The 25997-nt window shown below is 45.3% G+C and overlaps 1 protein-coding gene across 8 annotated transcripts in view; it reads right to left on the minus strand.

The window, feature by feature from the left end:
- Positions 1 to 25997, minus strand: part of SGIP1 (SH3GL interacting endocytic adaptor 1) — a 1140118-nt gene that overhangs the window by 167091 nt on the left and 947030 nt on the right. For all 8 annotated transcript variants that reach the window (XM_085602350.1, XM_085602347.1, XM_085602346.1 and 5 more), the window contains 2 exons: positions 24726 to 24837; positions 9304 to 9459 (listed from right to left, as the gene is read on the minus strand). In XM_085602350.1, the coding sequence (XP_085458476.1) occupies positions 9304 to 9459; positions 24726 to 24837 (268 nt within the window). The remainder of the gene's footprint in view (positions 1 to 9303; positions 9460 to 24725; positions 24838 to 25997) is intronic.

A 25997-nucleotide genomic window follows, 5' to 3' on the forward strand; every position in this document is an offset into this window, starting at 1 on the left:
TCTCCTCCCTAACAACTGGTCAAGTAACAGACCTGTTCAATCAAATCAGGGACGCCTTTTGATCCTTGTCCACCCAGAGTACTACAGCTAGCCTCTGCCATTGTCCCCAGTCACTGATTATTGATTTTTAATAAAATGTTCCTTTTAGGGCACTTTCCCAAAAATGGAAAATAGCATCAATTCTCCCTCTCCTAAAAAAGCTGTACCTGGACGCAGATAATCCCAGACACTGTAGGCCAATCTTTTGGCTACCTTTTACGGCCAAGAAGGTAGAGAAAGCTATGAACACCGAGCTTTCTCTATTCATCCAGGACAAAAAGCTGCTAAATCCATCTCAGTTTGGCTTTAGAAGCCAACATTGCATGAAGTCAGCCCTGATCAAAGCTTCCGAATATGTCAGAACAACTTTAGACAAGGGAGGGAATGCTGCCTTAATTTTGTTAGATCTTTCGGCAGTGTTCAGCACCGTAAACCATGGGCTTCACAATCGTCTGTTTGAGTTAGGCATCAGGGGCGCTGCCCTTAAGCTCCTAAGAGCCTTTTTCACTAATAGCGTTCAGTTTGTGGAATCCAATGGCTACAGTTAAACATCTTTCACACTACCCTGTTGTGTACCGCAAGGATTGGCATGGAGTCCAACTCTTTAATTTGCACGTTACATCTCTAGCTTCGTTGATTAAAAGTTTTGTTTTCTCAATTCTCATATGCTGATGACACCCAGATCATAGTGTCGGTCACAGAAGATCTAGACAGGACTGCAAAATGCTTCCACGACTGTATGCAACATATCAGGAGCTGGTATCTAACAATAGTCTGAAACTAAACAGACAAAACTGAGGTGCTTCTCTTCGATAATCGCCCATGGTTCTGGTCTCCCAAATGGTGGCCTCAGGAAATGGGAGCTCCCCCAATTCCTCTTCCCAAAGTGAAAAATCTGGGAGTCCAATTCGACGAAAAGCTTTCCTTTGTGGGGCACGCAAGTGCCATCACTTACTCGGGTTTCTTTCTACTTAAATTACTTAGAAAGGTTTGCCCCTATATTCCTCTGGACTTACGCAAGGCAGTGATCATTGCACTTGTCATTTCCAAAATAGACTACTGTAATGGGCTTTTTTCTTTAATGCCCACAAGAAAACTCTGCATATGCGCCATATGGTCCAAAAATGCAGTGGCTAGATTGCTTCTTGGGATACCAAAGCATCAGTCGGTCTACCATTTTCTAATTTCACTCCACGGACTCCCAGTGAGAAAGCGGGTAATGTTTAGGTCTCAGTGCATAGCTTTTAAGGCCCTTTATCTTGATGGCCCAGCATCCATCAGACAGCTCTTTCAATTGTACACCCCATTCAGGAATTTAAGATCTTCCTCTCGGGGGAGTGGCCAGAAGAGTCAAGACGGTGGTCGCACTTTAGAAGTGCTCCAGACCCCTCCGTCATCCGCCACCATCGCCGGCTATCTGCTTCAAAATCCAGTCATTGAGCTGCCCCGGATCCACGAGTGGAGGTGGCCTGAGTGGCGTATTGAGGTTGTAGGCAGCCTTATGGAGCAGTCCACCTCGCGGCACCTCTAAGATGGCGGCCCCGCTGGAGCTGCATCCCGGCTTCTCCTGGAGACCCTGTAACCGCCTGGGGTGCCGCACTGAGAGAGGAGACCCCGGGAGACACCGGCAGCTGCTCCCGACTTGGCTGGAGGCGGCAGACTCGCCCACGGATCTGTCTGGCCTGCGCCTGGAGGAGGTGAGAGGCGCTGGGGGCGGCCCGCCCGCTGCAATCAGCCTTGCCTCCTGGGGCGCCCGGAGACCTGAGGGGAGATCGTCCGTCAATCGGGCGGCAAGGAGGAGGAGCACGATGTGCTGTCCCCGTCCCCACTGGCAAAGTGGGGCCATTGGAGCCCCGAGCTGCCCCTGCACGTTGGGTGTGTGCTGGGCCCCGGACCTGCTGCTGGCTAGTTGAGCGCCCCGGACCCGCGCGCTTCTCCTGGTGCCGCGGCGGTGCGGTGATTGCCTGGGCTATCGATCGGGCAGCAGCGGGAGCGGTGGTGGATTCCTCTCTCTTCATTCTTCTCCTTCTGTAGCGGCATTGGACCGGGACCGCCCGTACCGGCCGGGGCCCAGAGGAGAGCAGCGGCCCAGGAGTGGATTGTTGGAGCCCCTGCGGCGAGGTAAGGAGTTGGGGGAATGGCCTAAGGCGGGCCTGCCGTGGCACTTGACTGTGGATCCTGGGTGGACGGAGAGCGGGTGGAAGAGTTCGGCCGTAGGCTCGGGCGGCACAGAGACAGAGCAAGGTCGGTGTCCTGTCCCTCCTGGTGACCGAGGGACACAATTGAAGGGGGCTGCCCGGTGCCCGGCTTGAGTGTTGGTCCTTGAGCTCCGAGCTGACCGTCACCATGCGAAGCATTCTCTTGGCCCACACGCTCCCTCTCTGGACGTAGCGGAGGTGTGTGTAGAACACCTCCGCCGTCGATCTGGATGGCGGTGGGGGGCTAGTGGATTCCCCCCTTCTCCCTGTGCATCACCAATGGACCCGCCGCGGACCCCAAGTGGACAAGTACCTATCAGAAGGGCTCAGCCGCCACATCGGGTGACGAAGTGAGAGTGGCCTCCCTCTTGGCCCCACCTCCTCCCGGGCGGACTGCTCCCCACCTCCCCTTTGAATAATACTCCTGCACTCTTTCCGGGCTGGATCCAGCGCCCTGGACCCGGCGCTGGCTCCGACCTGACAGTGGGGCCTACACGTTTGACTCCGGCCTTTGGGTGTGGAAGGGGACTGCGGTGAAGGGGCTTCAGCTGTCGGTCAGGCAGCAGGGAGCTGTGTGGCCGGTGTTCTCCCACCTCACCTCCGCCCCTCTCCTATTCCCTTCGTCCCCGCAGCTGTCCGCCCCGGAAAACATCCGACAGGAAGCTCCTGCATCTGCTCGTCCTTCATCTAAGCAACGGGTGGCGACGCTGGCCCCCGGCCTTGTAGAGTGGCGACCATGGAAAGAGACCGGGCGCCAAAGACCCCCGACACTCAGACTGAGATGGACCAGTACACAGTCACGGATTCCGGGGCGACGGGGGGGGGGGGGACCACAGGGAAGTACGCCCCCACCCCAGCAGATTTGTCCACTATCCTCCAAGCCATTCGCACCTCCCAATCCTCGGTGGAGGGCAAGATCGAGGAAGTTCGGATTGACATGACTCTTATTCGTCGAGACCTCCACAATGCAATGGCCCTGATCAAGGAGACGGAGTCCCGGATATCCATGGTGGAGGACGACATCCAACATCTTAAAGATCAGGTTGCGAGCCTCCAAACCCATACCCGGGAGTTGCACAGACGGGCCAAAGATGCTGAAAGCAGGTCACGACGAAACAACCTCCGCCTGGTGGGGTTTCCGGAGGGGGCGGAACAAGGCCAGCCATGTGACTTTGCTGAATGCTGGCTGCGCTCGTGGATGCCCAAGGGCTCCCTCTCCCCATGGTTTGCAATTGAGCGGGTGCACCGATCTCTTGCATCCAGGCCGCTGCTGGGCGCGCCCCACAGGCCGATAATAATGCGGATCCTTAACTTCAGGGACCGGGACTCCATTTTGGCCGAGGTACGGAAGCTCCAGCACCTCAAATACCAGGGCCAGACAATTATGTTCTTTCCTGGCTACACAAGTGAGGTTCAGGGCCAATGGCGCTCGTTCGGGGAAGTGAAACACAAACTGCATGCCCTCAATATCCAATACAGGCTCCTCTTCCCCGGCCCGCCTCCGGGTAGTGTTCCAAAACAGAACCCTTTTCTTTGATTCCCCTGAAGAGGCCTGGACATGGGTGACAGAAGAACGGCTCCTAAGGCTTAACGCCCGGAACACCTCTCCCGAGGGCAGTAGAGAGGGTACCTGCCTGCTGCCACAGCGCACCCACTCACGCAGGAGGCGGGGCACGGGGGGTACTTCTGGCCTGGCGGGCCTCCCTACGCCACACTCACTGGTCGGGTAAATGGACTTAATACACTCCACTTTGGCAGGGTGCCCAGCTCCGAGAGGTTGCCGGCCTATCTGGCTTTAGGGCGTGGGATCTAATCGGGATCTCACAATTGGAGGACGTCTGGAAAGGGGACAACATTCGTGCCTTTCAGGATCTCCAAAACCTATACTCCCTGCATAACTCGCAGTTTTATCCCTACCTGCAGCTGCATCATGCTCTCCTTTCACACATCCCAGAGGGCACATCCTTAACAGAGTACAGCCCGCCAGAAGCCCAGGTTATGACTGGTGATAGGAGGGATCTCCCGTATCTTCCGCTCCCTAACAAATAACACCCCTAACACACTTTCACGACTCAGGGACAGATGGGAGGGATGGCTTAAGTCCTTAGACCACGACGACGATAACGACTGGTGGAATGCGCTAATGGCCCTCAAAACAATCACAGTTTCCGCGCGGCTTCGCTTGGTCCAAATATACAATCTGCACGCCGCTTACCTCACGCCTCTACGCCTCTGCGCCTCCACCGCGCTTGGCTTCGTCCCGAAGCATCCTGTCCCCGCTGCGCACACCCACAAGCTGATTTCTTCCATATTGTATGGCTTTGCACTGTTATCACACGCTTTTGGGAATCAGTAACAGGGGAATTCGCTGAGGTCCTAGGCTGGGAGGTACCTCTCAACCCCATGAATGTACTCCTGGGAATTAACGAAGGACTGGATGGCTCTCGAGCCGACAAACTCCTGACCACAACTCTGAAGGTGGCTAAGACAGACATTGTGGCGAGCTGGCTGACTTCGACAGCCCCGGCCATGTCACGGTGGCGCAGTGCGGTGGACTGGTGTGCAGAGCAAGAGCGGTCTGTGTACGAGGCCAGGGGCTGTCCAAAGAAATATCGCAAGGTGTGGGGTAAATGGGTTGGGGCGATAGAAGACTAAAGCTTTAGCTGGGCAATCGCAGGAAATGGTGGGTGTTATTCTACCTTTATTGTCTATTAATCACATCTGTACGACCTTGCGGGTGCTATGTTGCTCATGTACGCTGAGATCTGAGCTGGATGTTGATCTTTCATCTTCTGTATATGTCTGTGTATGTCGTTTTAGTAATCAATAAAGTTGGTTATCAAAAAAAAAAAAAGATCTTCCTCTCAGGCCAATTTGGTCGTACCTAAAATCAAGAGAGCCACCTGGGGAGTTAAGAGCTTTGCTGTGGCCACTGCCAAACTTTGGAACTCGATGCCCGGCAAACTAAAATCCATAAACAATCTGATTACCTTTCGTAAGGCTCTTAAAAAAAATATCTGTTTAATAATTAGTACAGCATTCATATCTTTTTTCTTTACGGTCCACACTTGATGTCTGGTTATCTCACTTTTCCCATCACCTACTGATAGTCTCGGCGCCTATTCACCCTTGGGTAGTGGTGCGCTTTAAAAATCACAATTTCATTTAATTAAAGCGGTGCCAGGACCGTATTCTAGACCAGGACAGTGATCTCTAAGGAGTTAGGTATGGTGTTGCTTTCCAGGCCATTAGCAGCCCAAGAACCACTTCCTCAAAGCCTCAGTGCCATGGCTCTGCAGTCGGAGCATAACTTGGAGTCGTGGTTGTGCTACAGACACCACAAGCTGAAGAAATGGGGGTCTGTCACCGATATGGGGCGATGACAGGTGCTGCACGGCTTGAACCCTGAAGTCTTACTAGAGGACATCCTACACAAAGGGGTCAATAAAAGGTCGGAATTCATGTCAACAAAGTGACAGAGCGTAGTTCTCTTCACGGATCAGTGCTTGACTGATGCGGAAAAAATAATTGACGTCAGCACACTGATGTGGCGCCTACATAGGTGACCCAACGTCACTTCCAACGCGGACGACGTCAAGCAGAGCAGACTGACGCAACCTACTGGCACGCATAGGTATTGCCTGGAGAAAAATCTTCCGGATCCAGTCTGGCGCCTGGAAAATTCAAAGGTAAGGAATCTGTGGCTAGATGTCTCTATCAGATGTATATTTTTATACTAATACCTACATATTCATCTGCGAGGTTAAGAATCCTGCAATGTAGTGACTTTCAATGTAATTGTATTAAAAATGTGACTGCAATAGTGACTTTCGATGTAGTGCCTGTAATATAGTGACTACTCATGTGTATCCAATACACTTAGGTTACCTCGTACAAACAGTAGGACCACGTCGTAAACAGCTTTTCCCTAAAGCAAAACCATACAACTCTGCTTTATTATGTCAGGGTGGACATATTGCACACAATTTTTCCTTTATATGACAAGATATCTGGCTTTACAATGCAAAATGGAAATCAGCAAATTGTTTTGGCTACTGAACCTACTATCAATTGAGTGGTTTTCTCCAGGTTACATATAGAAGTAAAATCCTCTGAGGTGGGGTTGAACATGTTTTAGTCACACACCTCTAAAGTAGATGCATCTAATCCTTAGCTTTCTGGTAGCATCATCCGGTTAGGTTTCTCCAACTATTGTAAATCCACCAAAACAAAGGCCATCTTTCAATATTATAAGGAGTGAAGCCACTCAACCTCAAATTTATATTGCCGTTTAGCAATATTACAGCCTATTTGGCACTCATCAGAGGGTGCAGCTGAAGTCTATTGGTACAGTAAGCACAGGGCCCACGCCTGGACATATCAGTGGCACTTAAAGAATCTCATTTATAAAAACCCAAAAGTGAAAGGTGAAATGTTTGAATGATTCTCAGCCACTTGAAGGCATTTGGATGGAGAATCGGCGGTTCTGCAGCGATTGATAAAATTAATTCCTAGGATATCCAACAAAGTGAGGCTCCCTGGCAGGGGATTCGTCACCTCAGCTGCCTTGACTAGACCTCACCAGATCTTGGGGCTGTGTGTGTCCTCTTGGCACTGTCTCCTAACCCACGCTGACACTTGAGAATCAAAACACCAAACAATAAAATGGCTCAGACTAGCTAGTAAATTGGAGCACACACATTCGGACCAATAAAAGAATGAATGAAATTAATTTAAAAAGTGCGATTTCACCCTGGAAGGGCATCCTGGTGGTAAACGTCCTTTAGGATGAAGCCTCAATTACGCTCTGCCTTCACAGCGCCAGCAACAGAACAAACGGGTCTTAAGCACACATTCGTTCTGCATGCAAGTCGTTACATGCTTTAGGAGGGTGCATTGGTGGAATGGTGTTGGAATTAAAGTCCAACACCTTCCGTGCTATTGCGCAGACTGGAGTTGGATTAGTACATTTAACTATTCCAAAACCCGGCACACCACTAAGTCAAGTCATTTAAATAACTGGTATGCAGAATGAATGCGTGCTAAACATGTGTTCGTTCTAATCACGGCGTTTCCAAGGAATGCGCGATAAGCGCATGTGGAATACAGTCATACATTTCATCTTGGTACTAAGGAGACATGACCAATCTGAAAAACAGACTTAAAAAATGGTTATAGCTGAAATAGCCAAGATTTTAGTTTTCCCCTGTTGTTCAGTAAAAGAAGAAAGGTAATAAAGAAGAGTTAAAAAATATCGCCACCAGAAAAACAAAGGAGCAGCCACAAACGCAAAAGTATCTGATGCTGGGAATGCATATCCGTCTTTCATTGGAGGATCCAAGGGATCTGAAATTGCTTTTAAACAGTAGGGACTGTGGTTGCCAAAGGCACATAAAACAAGGCAGCTAGCATTAAACAGGCATCATTTTTGTACAGGAAACCAGTGAAGATTTTTCAAATGATTCAATACTGATTTCCAAGCAGGTACATTTAAAACCAGGCAGGCAGCTGCATTTTGAACCCTTTGAAATCTTTAAATTCTAAATACAGACAGGCCAAGATACAGGGACTTTCCATAATCAACTAAGGATGTATCAAGTACATACACTATTGTTTTACTACTGGATTCTGGGAGCAATTGTAAAACCTTCCTTTGTGTTCTGAGTGTCAGTAAACAATTTGCCATGACTCAAGATATTTACTCTACAAATGTGAGATTAGTGTTGAACAAGAGGTTTAGGTTTCTAGACAAAGGGTATGGAGCGGGTGGAATTCACAATTCAGATGGCTGCCTTGAGCTGCTTCAAACTGGGGATCTTCTCCTAAAAAGCAAAATATCAGTTTTATAGCTGTGCAGTTTCAAGCAGTTTTAGCACATTCAATGTGTCACCGCAGATAGACAACTACAGGTGGCAGAGAAGGTAGGAACCCAGTTTCTCGACAATAGAGATGATAAATTGCGTGTCGTTTGGCTAGATCATTTTAAAACTAAAAGATTTGACCAGAGCAGAAAGCAGCGCTATAAATATTAGAAAGAGTTTGGCTGAGTGAAGAGGCTTGCCGGAACCTACAGCAATTTTCATGGGGGCCCAGCTAAAAGAGAGGATGGACACAGACTGTGTTCTGTCTGATATAAAAAACAAACAAAAAAAAAAGAGCTGAATGACTATAGAGCCTAATCGGAGATCGCAAAACAATTAGGCCTTTTAACTATGATGGAATGAGTTACGGTATCCAACTGTGAACTGGTTCAAAAGGATTAGGGCAGCTGATAGAACTGGATCCACTAAAGTTCTGAAATCTTCTGTGGCCGCCAGGAGCACTGATTTTGTACTTTAGATGGTTTGAAAGCCAACCAGACTGTGATGAATCAAGGGGTTGTTTAGATTCTACAAACTTCCGAGATTGAGAATGGATGTACTGCTCTAGGATTTTGGTGGGGTCTGAAGCTTTATTGATTAGGAGGCGGGCATGGATGCGGAAAAGGAGATTTGCATACATGTAGTGCCTTCACCCTATTATTGGGGGACACAGTTGGGAATTGGGACAGTTGGTGACTGGATGAAGAAGAGACCTTGGAAAAATCTGAAGAGTCAAAAGGGGGTTGGGTGGGAAATAGAGAGTAAATATTAACAATTTTGCTGAGAATAGAAACTCAGCAGTCGCAGCACATAAGAACCTTTAAGCTTAAGTTAACCTTTGGGCAGCTGGAAAATGCTCTTAAAGAGAAACATTATGCAGCATATGAAGGGCATGGTTTGTATTTTCTACAATCGTTTGTACTACTGTGAGTACACTAAATATGCAGAGGCATTTGCATTATTCTTGGGCAAAGTAAGCCTTCAAGATTTTAAGGGCTCAATATTACATCCACTCTGCTGCCTTGCACTACACAAAACCATAATTAACTATTAAATGAATGTTCCATTGTTATTGTTTTACAGTAAACTTCTGACATAATAAAGAGATGAACTAAAATTCTGATGTATTTATTTTTAATAAATTATATGCCGCCTTAAATATGACCTTAATAATGATATTTGAGCGGATTAAAAACATTCCTTACCAGCAGAGAAGTTGTGGATTTGGCAGGACGTGTTCTAACCGGTTGTAATTGGTGACACGGAAGGTGAGAACAGCTGGGGAAGGGCTGTTGGCGAAGTGCCGAGTGATTCCAGCAGGAAAGGAAAGCACCATTTCTCCAGTGATCTTCACAATACATCTTAAACAGTAAGAAATAATGACCTACAGTTATTTGGATGCTTTTCATTGTCCTGTACACAATTAGAAAATCATAATCGTTCATACATTTATATCGCGTTTTAGGTTGCTTTGCATTGAACAGAGAAAAGTCAAGATCTACGCTTCTTGTTATCCATTTTTAGTATAGTCTATGATGTTCTGTAGTAAAACAGCAGGTATTCAAGTATGTAGCAAATTCGTCAAATCACTATAATTTTTAGGTCTGGCCATTTGCTTTTAACACAGGGGCTTTCCGCCAGCCCTCGTTATCCACTGGTATGTATTGGGTCGTTCACAATTTTCTTCTGCTCACTACACCATAGGGCAATGAGTCAGGCCACTTCAGCCAGTGGCTGTCTTCACATCAAGTGACAGCATTCTGCTGCGTTCGGTCCTTCAAAAATCAATCAATCAATCAATCAATGACACTTGTAGAGCGCGCTACATACCCGTAGGGTCTCAAGGCGCTGGGGGGGGGGGGGGGGGGGGGGGTGCCGCTACTGCTCGAACAGCCAGGTCTTCAGCTTCTTCCTGAAGGAGAGGTGGTCTTGGGTCAGGCGCAGGTCGGGGGGGAGGGAGTTCCAGGTCTTGGCGGCCAGGTAGGAGAAGGACCTTCCTCCTGTAGTAGCTCTTCGGATGCGGGGGACGGCGGCGAGGGCGTGGTTGGCTGAGCGGAGGTGGCGTTTGGGGGCGTAGAAGTTGACTCGGCTGTTGAGGTAACTCGGGCCTCGGTCGTGTAGAGCTTTGTGTGCGTGGGTGAGGAGGCGGAAGGTGATTCTTTTGTTGACGGGGAGCCAGTGAAGGTCTCTCAGAGGTCCGGAGATGTGGCTGGTTCGTGGGATGTCGAGGATGAGTCTGGCTGAGGCGTTCTGGATCCGCTGGAGTCTCTTCTGGAGCTTGGCGGTGGTACCGGCGTAGAGGGCGTTGCCGTAGTCCAGACGGCTGGTGACGAGGGCCTGGGTGACGGTCTTCCTGGTCTCGGTGGGGATCCACCAGAAGATCTTCCGTAGCATGCGTAGGATGTTGAAGCACGTCGAGGAGACATTGTTAACTTGCCTGGTCATGGAGAGGGAGGAGTCCAGGACGAAGCCCAGGTTGCGTGCGTGGAGCACATCCACACAAAAGGAAGTTCTTTTCAGAGCCAACAATACCCATGTGCCACTTGAGATCAAACATATTTTTGCTTTTAGCCAATGCCTTTTTTATTGGATTGATTCAGCCCGGCAGCTTAACAAACAATAAAATGTTCTACAAAACAAGTACCGACGAACACTAAAGGCTGACAGCCAACGCTAGACCTACTGATTTGTCAACGCCTGTTCTATCAATTGGAAATACCACTGTTAAACCAATCAAATACTTGAAAAATATGATTTTGTAAATGTCCATATTACGAAAAGGAACATGCAGCTGCAACTACACAGTTCATGTTTGTTGTCACCGACTATAGTGTATATTTCTTTGTTTTTTAACAAACTGGAACATGAAAACTAAAGACTGCTACAGAAGTAGAAGTTACCATGATTTCACACGACAACAGTATAGCGTTCTAGATCATGTGTACATTAACGCAGATTCATGTCACACATTGAGTCTTCGGTAGTCTGCAGTTAGTCCTGCAACATTTGGAAACGTTTGAAAAGATAGTACCTCAGCAAGAGTACAATCTGAAATGTAGCTAACTCGCATTTTCTCTTATTTGGTTATAGCAAGAATAATTTGGTGATAAAGCCAAAATATTTCGAAGAGAATTAATATGATTTTCTTTCATTAGTTAATTTGAAGCTTGCAGGCATGTACGGTTCTACCACGCTCTGATTTTTCTCTTTTTTTACCCAAGTGTATATAAAACAAAGGGCCTTGTCGATTGTCATTCTACATTATTTCAAAATTAATTTGTTCATGCTAGGTCTCAAATTGCTAAGATTCAGACAGGTGACTCTGGTTGGGCTATCAGGGAAGTGGATAAACAAGACACTTTTCAAGCCTAGTACCAATGCCTTTACACCTGCAGGGGTGAAGATCACACTGGGATAGCAAAGTACCTCCAGAGCTGTTCCTGGCAGCCACAAGATCCCTCTCTGACCCAAGAACTGGAAAAACCCTTCTCTACTGCAGAGCTTCGCAGGGTCCTCCAAGAGCGTCCCGATGTCATAGATGGCCTTACCCCGGCCTTATACATGGTCTTTCTGCCACAGCTGCAAAACCATTTGCTTACACTCTACAATTCACTCTCCCATGCCACATATCCAATGCCGAAATTACACTGGTCCCAAAACTGGACAAAGACCCAACGCTCTGTTCATCTTATCGCCCAATCGCCCTCTTGAATACTAACTCAAAACTCTACACCTAGATGTTGGCCAACCGTCTAGAAAACCTTCTCCTCGGGTTAATAGACCCAATCATGTAGGCTTTATATGACATGAGCAGGGTTCGGACAATGTTTGATGCCTCGCTCATCTAGTCGAATAGGCCCAACGACATGTCATCCCAGCTCTCCTCACCCTTGATGCGAGAAGGCTTTCAACCAGGTGAATTTGGCCTTCCTAAGAGCGGTCCTTCAGAAAATAGGGATGGGCCCAGTCATGTTCAGCAAGTTCATGGACTCTTACTTGGCACCCACTGCCTCCATCCGTATCAATGGCCAGACTGCTAGCTCCTTTCCTTTGTCTGGGGGCACCCGACAGGGCTGCCCCGTATTCCCCCTGTTATTGGCCCTTGTGGTGGAACCGCTTGCCATCCACCTGCGGCAATAATCTGACATTAGGGGGATTTCTTTTGGGGGACAAGACCATTAAGTTCTACTGTATGCAGACAAGCTTCTTCTTGACCTAACAGAGCCGGAGACCTCCCTTCCTGCAGTGGTCCAAGCTCTACAGACCCACAAGCAAGTATCTGGGTACAAGATTAATCTGGCCAGTTCGCAAGCGCTTAACCTCACTCTCCCAAAATAGATTCTCCACCACTTACGGACATTCTCACCCTTCCAGTGGATCTCACACTCCATACAGTACATAGGCCTTACAATTACTAACTCCTTAGCCATCTGGACCCAGACTAATTGGCCACGCTACCGTAAGGCATACTTGAGGACCTCCGGCAGTGAAGACCACTCCATACTTCATGGTTAGGCCGCATCAATATGGTAAAGATGAATATTCTCTCCCAGCTCCTTTATTTATTTCAGTCATTGCCCACTCCTATTGCCTTACATGACATCAAACAATTAAAAGGAGACCTTCACGCCTTCATGTGGAAAGGAAGCACCCCCACAACTCTGCTGCGCTTCTTATGCAAACAAGGAACTGGAGAGGGCTTGTCTGTGCCAAACTCCAGGATTATTACTGGGCTGCCTATCTATACTACAATTCTAAGGTGGTGGTGCAGGAGAGCGAGAAACACTGTTTACGTATGGACCGCGTGGTCGCTTGCGGGACGCTCTGGGACCTCGCTTGGCTTCCAGAGTCGTCCCACCCTCCCAGTACCTACATTGTCACCCCGACATGCAATGTACTGGAGATATGGGATAGATTGGCCATTGGAAGGGGGCTGACCACATTCCCGTCCCAGAACACTCTAGTTGCACTGAACCCCTATTTCTCTCCTGCCCTTCCGTGGGAATCCTTCCTGGATTGCGTCAAGGGTGAGTGCAGACTCCAGCAGGACCTCTTTCAGGACCAGATGATTAAGCCCTTCGACCAGTGTAGGAAGAGTTCCACCTCCCTGAATCTGCCAGTCATCAATACTTTCTGCTTCAGCATTGGGCCCTCTCTCCCCCTCCAACGTAGAAGCCACTAACCGCCACTTTACTCTTTTTGAGCAACTTGTCTGCAGCTTTGAAGTTCCTTGTGGTCTGGTGTCTAAAACGTATGATGTTCTACAACAATCATGCCTCCTTCAATGGCATCCATACCAATGGAAATGGACTCTAGACAATACTCCAGACATCACCCAGAAACAATAGGATCTGCTCTGGTGCGAGATCTAACTAACACATAGAAGCATCTCCCAGCAAGAAGCAGCCTATAAGGTAATGCTTCAGTGGCACTATACCCCAGCCCGGCTACGCTTCATGTTACCTGCAGCCTCTGCCGCATGCTGGTGATATAGAGCACAGGGGGTGACCTTTTCTCACATATGGTGGGCATGCCCTTCACTTAAATTTTTTTGGAAGGATATTCTGAACCATATTAGGGGCACCTTGGGTATCCTATACCCATGGACTATCACATGCTCATTTTGGGCACTCGCCCCACATCCATGGCTGCAATGACACACACGGACTGCTATCTTATACGCCATATGACGGGCGCATCCAAACAGAATATAGCTCGAGCCTGGAGGTCTGTGCTCCTTCTTTGCACTTCCACTGCTACAAGAGACTGGCTGGAGACCCCCCCTGATCTCCCCTCCCTGCCCGTACTTATTTGTTCATCAGTTCCACCCTTCATATGCCCCGTCAAGATAAAGTTCTCTGACCTCTCCTAAGGCTCTCTTAGGTTCCTCACTAGGAGCAAATTAGCTAACTTTTAGGCTTCCCCCTTCTCAGAGGTTTAGGGCAGTTTTATTGTAACACTTGCATATCTTCCTACATGCATTGCTACCACTATGGAAATGCCTATTGAATGTTATTTTTCAATTGCGATCATAGTTAGTTTTTCACCCACATATTAAAGGATTATGCCTACAGCGTCAAGTGCAATCAGTGATCAAATTGAGGCAAATTAATGTGGCTTTGCAATGCAATGCGTTGCTTTTCCATGGCCAAATTTGGTACTGGTGTCACAAAGCTTTACTTTTTAGGTCTGGCATCCAGGTAACTTTAGCTATCTCACCAGACTTATGTTTTGTAAACCAATTCATAAATAACAATACACATATATAAGGGGGCTTTTGGCCAGCAATCTTAATTGAGTGATCTCCCAAACGGTCATTCAAATTTTGCTTACACTCACCAAAACATACAGGATGGGGCAATGGATCGCCTCACTTCAGCCATTAGCTCCTCTCATGGTGTGTGAAAGCATTTTACTTGTACGAGTGCCCATATTCCTACAAAATAGTTCCAGGAATCCTATTCTTTCCTTTTTTTTGAATTACCTCAGCAATAGTTTATTGACTTGGCATTTTTTTTTTTGGTCTGGGTGGGCTACTGTACATACTTATTTGATAAATACATATGGGGGGCAATGGTTCAGCCCCATCAGCGGATAGTCAGTTGACAGTGTAATTTTGATCAGCTCACTGGGCAACCACTGAGGATAGCAATGTAACGGACTGTGATAAGACTACATGTTGCACCTTCACATGCACATTTGCACCATAAGGGTCCAGCTGCCAGGAGGACAGGGTGTTTGTCAACTGTCAGGCTCCTCTCCCTAGACTTACAAGCATCACACCAACCCACAGCAATAGTTTGCAAACACAGTGGACATTTTACGTCTTCAGAATCACAAGAAATAATATTTGTGAAAAGAGTTAGCTTGGAATTATCATTAAAGCAATTATTAAAATTACAAAGAAGCATTTATATATAAAGACGTGAAGTTAAAGTTTTGCAGGCTGATTTTACAATTATGTAGGTAAACATTCAGCTCAATCTTGAACGTCACCATTCAAGAATGGCTTGTGCATTGATATGGTGCGTGCTCTTGCCGCTCCAGCTTAAGTTACTGCCTAAAAGGCTGTGAAGCTTTTTTTCACCGACCCTGCATTGACTAATTCAGCAACTGCCCGTCACCGTGGTCTCCACTAGGATTATGACTGATGTACAAGGCAGAACCATCCGGCCCGTGTTTACCCCAGTCGGATAGTAGTGAATGTTTACGGAGTATTCTCATAGACCAGACTAGACTTGAAGCGTGCAAGGCAGAACCATCCAACTCTTCTTTACCACAGTCGTATAGCAGTGAACATTTACGGAGTATTCTCATAGACCAGACTAAGCCTGAAAATGCGTACAAGGCAGCACCATCCAAATCGCGTTTAACCCCAGTCGGATAGCAGCGAATGTTTAGGGAGCATTCTCATAGACCAGACTAGAACTGAAGAAACGTAGAAGGCAGAACCAACTGGCTCATGTTTATCCCAGTCAGATAGCAGTGAATGTTTGCGGAGTATTCTCATAGACCAGACTAGACCTGAAGAAGCAGGGTACACAGGGAGAACACTCAGGACTTGAAAAGGGAAAGCAAGCTTTTTAATCAAGTGGATGACTCTGTCTTGTATGACACCCCTAGTCAGACTTGGCTTTGGAGTCAACAACACACTTGGAGATCTAAAGTTTCAAATTTTCATTCATATCATATCCAGCTGTCAAGTTACTAGGTCTAAGCTGATCCATTTCAGAAAAATAAGCCTGCAAGGTTCAGAATGTTAAAAAAAAAAAAAAGAACTTTGGACTGGGAAAGCTAGTCAAGCATGGACCTAGGAAACTTTGCAGGGCTACAACAGAAAAAATACAATTTGTTTTAAAAGCAATTTTGGCTGAGAACAAAGGTCTCTGAAAAAAATCATAAAACAAAGCTATCACGTAGCAAGGTACGCAATGAGAACGTTTTAGATGGATACTGAAAGTATGCTCATCAACTCTATATTGGCTAATAGTTAACTAATATGTAATTTGTTTCAATTTACCAAGATGGAAAACTTTGACACATCTTGGCCTGCATTGTTTGTCAACAAGAAAATGCTCGAGTTCTGCTTTTTCAGCCAGAAGCAGCAATCATTACCCTCGTGACCTGTAGTCAGACAGTGATGCTAAAATTATCTTGAGAGGTGCTAAAGTTCTTCTTTACTATTCAGCTGCTTTATGTTATGATAATTTTTTCCTGATATTGAACATTACTTCAATTGCAATGGACGTACATGCTAAAGATTTCCATAAATTAACTGTTATGAGCATACCCACAAGAAAAATTCTAGACACCTCGTTTGATATACGAGGACTGCAAAGCCCATTTTTAGGTCGAGCCTGAGCCAGCGTGCAAGCGCTGCTCTGGCACTGTTGTAGGTAGAGTAGGGAGAAGCCCCGCCCATATTTTTTATTGGCTTGTGTCTTTGTCCTTAGTAAATACTGGTGTTTGATTCCTTAATAGGCTTGTTAGTCCCTCCTTAGTACGGCCATGTCTTCATTTATATCCTCCCATGGCTACTGGCCCCTTTACTTGGTTGTTACACAGTACGTGTACTTTTTCTTTATCGAGCGTCTCCTAAATTAGGCATAATGACAGGCTTTGCTTACATTCAGCGCGCCACACCTGCTTTCACTTTCAAAGCAGGGACAATTGCGGTCGTTTGTTTGCAACGCCATAGGTCTCTCATTTAAATGCGAGACCTATGACATTGCAAATATTTGTTTAAACGTCTTTAGCGCAGAAAGGAAAGGAACATGAAGGCAGGAGGCTCCGAGCGAGGTGTTTCTTCTCTCCGCTCCTCAGAGTGCTTGGGAAGCCGCAACATGGAGACATGGTGTCATTTGTGGGGCACTACATCATTTCAAGGGTAGAAAGGGTGTGCTGAGAGGACAGAGCATCGTCTTAGGGCACAGCTTTGTAAGAGGCAGAGGAAAGCTTGACACATAGCTTTAGGCAGGAATCGGAGGTGTGAAAACAAAAACCTCTACGAAATGAGAGCTGTTCTGGGAGTCGGTGGGTGCCCCCTTCAAACAGCACAGCCCGTCTCCGAGCAAAGGAGCCCCCGCTTCCGATGCACGTAGACTTCTGCCCCTGTTCGCGTTTAAGGATTTTATTTTTAGTGCCCTTGGTATGTCAAAATTAAAATTCACTTGTGACACCCGTGACACCCCCGCCCCCAACCCACACCACACACTTTCACCCCAACCACACACTCAGACATAGTCATTTTCTGCCAGAAGTGATTTATATCACCTTGGGGGTCCTCAGAAGTTGACAATATTTTTGTTGTTTATCGGCTTCATTGTGGTGCTGAAATCTGTTTTACAGAAGAATCGTCAATGTCATTTCTATTGCGAATATAGAGAAAAACATCAACAGAGATGTAATAGGTTTTCTTTAATAAATACACTGGCGTAATACCTTATCCCCCAGCAGAAATTTCCATTACATCAGCAAAATATTTTGGTGTGTTCTGTCATTGGCAGCTAACTTATATTTCTTGCGTACCCCAAACGCCCAGTATTTAGTATGTAAGCACTATTTACTTTATTGAGTTTCTCTCACTGCAGGCCAGAAATGCGCTGCTTCAGCTGACACCACTTGAATGTTTTTTAAGCAGTACGACCGCCCCGTAACATGGGTGCCTGCTTTCAATCACTTTAGCCCGGAAATATCTCGAGTCTGTTACAACCAATACTCTTTTAAAGCAGCAAATCCTAGGACCGACTCTTAATTAAAGGTGACAGCTTGCCTAAATGGGCAAAACATCCAGTTTTCTCACAAGGCCACAACGTTTCTGCTGCAAGGGAGCAGGTGGCTTCTACAGCAAACTGTGAACCATTAAACATAACTCTTTGCACTACATCGCACTTCAGGGAACTGCCATTGCTGTTACTATCTCAAACGTTGTCGATCTTAGCACTGAATTTTTTTGGTTAAATAGGTTATAGTCACCCTGCAAATTTAAAGAATAGATTGCTTTTTTAATCTTGTTAAATGCAGGGGAGGCTCCTCCCATCTGGAAGTAGGGCATTACAATATTGGAAGCAGAGAAAAGGTCATTGTTCTAATACTAGTTTGAATTGTTTCAACATACTATAAGAAATATTGAAGGCAAGATGTTACTAATTTTTAATGCTGAGGTTTATTCTCACTTGTCTCTAAGTTCCTTTGGTTAATTTCATTTACCCAATTAATACAAATTTTATTAAACTGAAATCTAAATTTAACTGCAGATTTTTTATGTAATTGAAAACGCAAATGATCTCAATTGCCAGAGATCCTAATCCGCAAAACCATTATGAAAAAGTTAAGAATTGCACCGGAGGCTGCCATAAACACACTTCTCCCTGTGGGCTTGCTACAGAGATGACTATTCCTTCGTGTTGAGTGACAAAAGCAGGCCCAAACAATGGGAGTATTGAACAGCCAGTCTCTTCTGTCAGTAAACTCGGGTGAAAAAAAAACTTGATATTTTCAATGAAATTCCGGTGCAACAAATCAGTCCTGGCACACTTGCATTGGGATAGACATGCATGACACGGGTATGTGGCGTAGCGGTCAGAGCTGCCTATTTTGAAGCTGGGGAACTAGGTTTGAGTTTTGGTGTTGGCTCCACATCCTCTGATTCTGGACAAATCACTTAATTTTCCTGTGCCTCCCAAAAAATTACTGTGTTCTTGTCTATTGTAGCGTTTGCTCATGTTAGCACTCCAATTCCTTCAGGTCGAGTTCACGCTATATAGAACTGAAGAAAGAAAAATAGACTGCACATCGTAATTAGGCAAAAGCCATCTTGGCTTGCATAAATGCATGTCTCCAAATGTGTAACAGTCTGGTAACGTTGATTGTACTGGATAACTTTGGGAAGCTAGGAAGAAACAATCAAAACACAAGCGGGATGTCAAATATGCATAAATGCTTCTTGCTGAACCGAGCATCCATGCTCTCCGTGCCTATATTCAAGACACCTGCCTGTATGTAGCAAGGCCCAGAGGTTACCAGTAACACCTGGGTCAGTTGATAAAAGATGAGCTCTGCTCCTGGAAATAGGGCGTCTTGTGATATAGCCTCTAACGTCCCGGTTGGGGAAGCTCATAAAGAGATCTTATCTATGTACAGAGGTCACTCAGTCCTCACACAGTGCCGCAGACTGTACTAAACAAAGATCCAGGGCATCTGCTGAAAAACACGTCTAAGAGTGCTTAAGACAGTAGAAGAAAACGCCTGGATTAGTGATAAGACAGTTTGGTATAGTTATTTGCTATTTCTCGATTACATTTGAACCAATGTATTTATTCTTTGTATGTTTGAACGTACAGCCTTGAAAACGTCGTCTGCAATGAAGCAGGTGTCGGCTGTCTGTTTTTTGTACAAAAAATACTGTTACTGCTAAATCTTAAACCTACCAACAATAAAGATTGGGCCTGCTACATTGGCGGACCCCCAGGAAAAGATTTGGTAGTGCTCTGGGCTTTTTAGTGAAACAAGGAAAGCTGGCACAACAGATAGGTCTTTAATTCACGAGAGTTTGAGCTATTGGCATTGTAAATTACAATGCCTTTTATTTATGTTTTGGGTTTAAAAACATGAATGAAAGCCATTGTCATTTACAATACTGATAGCTTAAACTCTCGCAAATGTGAGACCTATTGCATTGCAATAAAGGGCCTTCTCGACTGCTCGTTAGATTGTAAATATCATAGATAAATAGTGCAATGAAGATGTGTAAGTGTTGTAAATTATACAGACACAAAGTGGTGAGTGAGATTACATATGATCCGAGCTGTAAACACTAACAAAGCGCTCCAACACCTTTCACTTGGTGATTAGACTGCGGCGGCTTAGGAGGAAGAGCAGGAGTGGGGGCATTTCCTGCCCTCTCCGTGAGTTTGCAATGTGGCATTGCGTAATGTCATTGCTCTCTTTGGCCTAATGAAAAACACTCCAGCTGTATTAGGGCCCTGGCTTCACCTCCTGGTGCAGGGTGGGCTGTCCTTTATGGCATGCATGCAAGGATGGTCTAGGTTGCAACTTTGGCCTCGTACAGTGCCCCTGATATTACTAGTGAGCGAGAGGCACTGAGGTGGTGGTATTGGTGGTGGTAGTATTGGTATTGGTGGTGGTAGTGGTGCTTTAAAAGAGCAATGGCAAAAAACAGTCTCTAATGTGTGATGTAGAGCAAAGAATTATGTTTTGCAAGGGTTCGCAGTTCACTGTAGAATCAACCTTTTTAGTTGCAGCAGAAACTTTGCGGCCCGGCAGGAAAGCTGAATGTTGTGCCCATTTAGGAACGCCATCACTACGAGGTGACAGGATCTAATCTGAAGAGCCCCCAGAGCAGGACACAACAGTTTCTGTCTAAGTTGAGCAACAGCTAGACAGATGCATCAGAATTGTAGTACACTTTCTTGTAAGTTGCCACATAAGCAGAATTGGGGGTTCGGCCAGTTTGCTTCCACACAAGGACCTGATCGTTTGATGGAAAGGCACCCATGCGGAATAAAAGGAGTGAGTGTGGAATGGGCACTGCAAGGTGGTTTGTGAGATATGGTTATTGGCTCCAAGTGGTGTAGGAATGTAGAACTGTCAATCAATGCCTTTTGTGTGCTATCTCTGCTTTGTCAGTGGTCCAAGAATGGAGTTTGACCGCCTTGTTGGTAATTATTTTTAAGGCGGTAGGCTAAATATTTAAGTTTTAGGCTCTGGCCAAATTTAGATTGTCCTATGTAGCACATCCTGTATAGTGATAAATACATACATATGAATTATTGTCCATGTATACAGTGTGATGTAAATCGCTCTAAAACCCTGTTTGGGATATAAAACTAAATTGAGGTATTTAAATTACTATTTGTGTAAATACTGGGACAGACCAACACATCTAACATTCTTACAGTGCATGCATATCTCTTATTTACAGGGATTGAATAAGTACCTGTGAATTGGATAGCTGTGTACCATTGTTTCCCCACCATTTAGGTGTGAGGCTCCCAATAACTCCCAGCTACTAAACTCCAACAAAAACGAGGCCTGATGGCCCCGAACCTCAGCCGTTATTGGTCCAGCAGGAATCTGATAATCCCTCTCCCCTCTTGCATGTTGCTGTCCAGAACGAAAGCAGACAACTTGCAGGCGCTGCTGAATGTCTTCACGCGTCTGAAAATTACACCGGGACACGTTTAGCATATTTCTATGGGGCCTAAACTCTTGGCAGGGTTGATGACGTCCACCCCTTGAAATGAGTGGGTAAACTCATCTACCTGTGATACCCATTAACTCGTGCCCTGCTAATTAGCAACTCGCAATGATTTCCTCCAAGTTCCTTGTGTGTTTTCAAGACCCGTCTCCCTGCCCTCTGCTTCTGGCTCACTCTGCACTCCAAGTGATCTTCGACAGATTGCACATATGGGCAAATGCCGTGGCACTTTATTGTAGACCATGGTAGTAACGCTGCTATTAATAAGCATAAAGTAGTGTGTACTCTGATCCATCCATGTACACAAACCTTGCTCGCTTTCTGCAGATGCACTATTATCTAAATGTTTATAGCAGAGCAACTTGTTTTCTATACTTAATAATCTTCAGTTTACTTCGTAGTATTGTTTCTGCATTGTGTCAACGCCTGGAACTTGATCTTATTCATGCTTCTTGTGTGATCTTGGACAGCAACGGTGTATATCAAGTTGTGGAATCACGGTCCCGGACTCTATGCAAGTAATGTGGCTCCTAATAAACCTAATACCTTCTGTGAAGTGCTTCAGCTGTCTATAAAGGCATTTTCTCCTTTCTTCAGACAGTATTATTGTTTAAACATTAAAACTGTGAAAAGCTTTGAGCACCATCACCACTAATACCACCTTCACTCATTCTGCCATAATCGCAACAGTCACCAACACTACCACCTACGTTGTAGAATGGTGGTCTTCGGACAGGGTAGAAGGTTGGGGAGGGATGGAAAAGGAGGCTGAAGGAAGAGTAGGGTAAACTCCTATCCACAATCTAAAGGACTCCCTGCCCAGAGGTAATGGCCTGGCAGACTCACAGAAAGGAGGACATCCAACGTCCAAAAGACTCCTGGTGTTCCAGCAGGAGCAACCTAGAACAGCTTCCCTGGCAGCACTGGAGAGGAAGTAGTTAGGCTGCTGCTGTAATTCTCTTCGTTTGGCTTTTCCACTTCCTCCGAACTACCCAATGAGGAGATCTGAACGCTACTGTTGTTGATATTGAGCTTGTCGCTGGTGAAAACTGAAACCCCTCAGATTAGGGTGACCAGATTCTCAAAGCAAAAAACGGAGACAGGTCATAGACATAGAAGTAGGACTACGGTTTGCAGTAACCATCGACATAAAAGTAGGACTATTTGACAGCTGTCAGACATAGAAAAAGGACTACAATGACAGCTCCCTCCACAGACCGAGATGAAGCATTACAGACAACAAATCCGCGGTCTTTTATTGGCACCCCTTTCCTTTACACAGCAGCATTAGTACTTTTTATTACATTTGCACTTTTAAGGACTATAGCATATATTTGCCAAAAATCAATAAAACATCATAGGTTAGCAAACACAGATTTACTAGCTTTATCAATGCTCATTTCTATAGCTGCTGCGTCAGCACCGCGTAAAGTACAACTCACCAATGGTGCTTAGTTGCTCATGACAGAAAAGCATGGGAGGAAAACTGCGTGATGCTAAATTGCCAAATGGTAGCCATGGACCAATGTAAAAAAAAAAACTTCTCTCCAGGTATTACTGCCTTAGGGTCTTAAGGGTCGCAAAGGCTGGCCAACCACACAGTCCTCCCACATTTGCGTGGTCACTGCTGAGATGTCATGTTACCTTACTGGGGTATGTATAGTGCACTCTAGCCACTGGTATCATCTCATAGTGCAATAGTGTGAAGACCTGAGCAAAAAGCTCGAGCAGCGCTGCTCGCCTCTCCCACAGGCGTTAATACTGAAAGGTCAAGTCATAGCTTTGATATGGAGAACACAGATGCATCAATTGGTTAGGAATAAAACATGCAATGAGCAATGCATTAATCCTTGCACGGTATGCATAAGGGCTACTGAAAAGTTTGTATGGCTATGAATGCAAACTACAGGATGAAGAAATATTGTTTTATCCAAAGTAGAAACTTTGGCTTACACGATGACGTAGGTGGCGCTGCGTGTAAAATGTCTCTCTTCAAAGGATTTCCCTTCTTGCTACAGCGCTCACCTCAGTGACAACACATGCCGTAAACAGTGCAAAGAGAGCATGCGCACGCATGCTCAGCCGTAACAATGAAAAACCGAGACATTTCTATGTTTAACCTGGACACTGTTTGAAAACAGAGACATTTGAGTTACTTGGAGAAAAGTGTCGGGACACTTCCCCAAAAACTGGGACCGTCCTGGGAAAACGGGGACGTCTGGTCACCCTACCTCAGATCTCCAAAAGGTGTGAAACTGCCGATAGTCCCCTTGGAACAGATATTGTAGGCAATTAGACCTAGCCATCACCCTACATGTCTTCAAGCATCAAGTCAGCTTTATCACTAAGCAGATGTACACCACTGGATGAGAGGTCCACAAGGGTGGACTGCTCATCTGAGGTAAACCCTGATGTGCACTGCCGAGCCTGTTGACGGACAGAAACGGGTGATCCCTTGGCTGAAGCTACTGAATCTGCAGTGCCAAGCCCTTTATTTAGAAATGTGTCATTAGGCATCCTGTCCATCTTTGATGACCTAAGAAAAATTACCCTTTCTGTTTTCAGGACACGTGGTGCAACCACTTGAGCCATGTCCCACACATTTAGGAAGGAGGCAAGAATCAATAAGAGATTTGAGCGCAATAGACTTTCTTCCCCCATGCTTATAAGTGCTTGGATTCTGTCGGAAGGAATAGTAGGAAATGTTCTAGACACTGGCCCTGAAGAACATGATGTCTGAAGCTTTCCAATGATAGATGGGCAGACAAGTCTCAGTGACGTTACTGGACGTCACTTCTAGCACAGATGCAGAGCCATCGCCCCCTACCAATTTTGAGAGCTTTGGTATTTCCAGTTTCAGTCAGACGTGTGGGATTATTCAACAGGTGAGCATTTTGCAGAGAGAAGTATTCTTCAGAAGTTATATTCAATGGCCAGCTATGCCACTGAAAAAATAACTGCAATAACTTTATTTATTTTTAGAGTTGGCACCTGGAAATCCTTACCCAAAGACAGACTGCATTTAATCTTTGTTATAGCCAATTTAAAAACCTGAATGGTTGTAAAAAATTAAAAGTACTAATGCAATCCTTACTTCTTTTACCATACTCATACAGGTCCAATAGACCTGTTTCAGGCGGGAGTCTCACGATTTTCTTAAGCTAAAATGGCTTTGTGGCTATCTCCTGCCTGAAATTGCCTCTCTTTCAATAAATGTCACTAGGAAAAATACATTCTCTTTATTATCATTTTTTTTTTTTTAAATCTCTCACTTTCCACTCCTAAAATGTGGACATGTATGCATATTTTGCAGCTTTTAAAAGTTTCAGCTTTTAGTTAATAAAATTAAAAGGTTTACTTATATCAAGTCATTACATTGTAATTCATACAAATTCAATAGATACTTACTTGTTTGGATCAGCGCCTTTGAAGTAGGCATTGACTGTCTCTGTGAAGGCAGCTGCCACAGGGAGTGTGTCCTGGGCTCCCATTGTTAAAGGGCTGGGTCCACGGGAAGATCCTGCAACAGACGAAACAGCTACTTTCTCTCGGTACGGTTGTGTGACATTATATTTATGATAAAACAAGATGATACAGATGAATTACTTATGTGGAAAGGAATACAATTTTTTTTTAAAAAGACATACGAAATGATTACCGAGATAATAATTTTACAAATTTAAAAATTGTATGATTTTCTACAACTGCATATGCTCATTTCAATAATTTCTTCAAACGGATTTGTCAATCTTCTAGCAGCAGTGTTTGCATGACAGTTCAAAAGCTTTATTTTTTAAATTATTTTTGCAGTCAAATTTGAATTTTGAAATTAATCAAATGTAGTCTATTTTTATTATTAGAGTGAAGAAAATAAAAAATTACCCTGAAAGCACAATCCATTTCATCATCATCATCATCCTAAGGCTATCTCGTTTTTTCCACAAACCATAAAGCATCAGGTTAAAAACATCATAAAAAGTAGAAAATATGGAAAGCATTAAAAAAAGACAATTGAAAGATTCAGCAAGGGTGAGGAATTCCTGTAGTCCCACACCTAGGACATATTGCAGGTCTGGGTGCAGTACCGCAAGCTACACCTAGAGGTCCCTAGTGAGCAAGGCACCAGCACTGCATGTCTACAAAGTTGGGAGTTATTGGCATTGTAAATGGCAATGTTTTTTTACCTAGCCATGTTGCAGGGTGCAGTGGCATATGTAGCCAAAAGGGGACCACTTTTGGTCACATATAGTACTGCACCCTGCAGAAGATATGGTAAATCCACCCTACCCATAATGCATCGCATGCAAGACAGTACTACGAGTACATTCAATTAGCTATGTATATATACAATTTGTAGCTTTGAAATGTGACAAAAGAATTATTACATTCATTTCGGTTGGGTTGTACTCTGTGTGGAGCTGATGAAGGGAAATTAATAGACGTCTCATCTAAATGTAAAATGTTCTAGTGAGTGAAGTAACCACTGCTAGCCTAGCTTAGGACCAAGTGTGTGTCCTGCCTGAAGCCTTTTAAAGAAAATAGTACACTGAGGCTGTAATTAAAACATAGGGAGTAACAACCCATGTAAAAGGAGGTGTCCTTAGGGGAGGTTACAAGAGACTAGGCAGTACTAAGTAGCGACTACTAAGCCTATTGTTCAATGAAAAGCCATCATTTACA

The sequence above is a fragment of the Triturus cristatus genome, chromosome 4_2 (assembly GCF_964204655.1).
Source record: "Triturus cristatus chromosome 4_2, aTriCri1.1, whole genome shotgun sequence".
Classification (NCBI taxonomy): domain Eukaryota; kingdom Metazoa; phylum Chordata; class Amphibia; order Caudata; family Salamandridae; genus Triturus; species Triturus cristatus.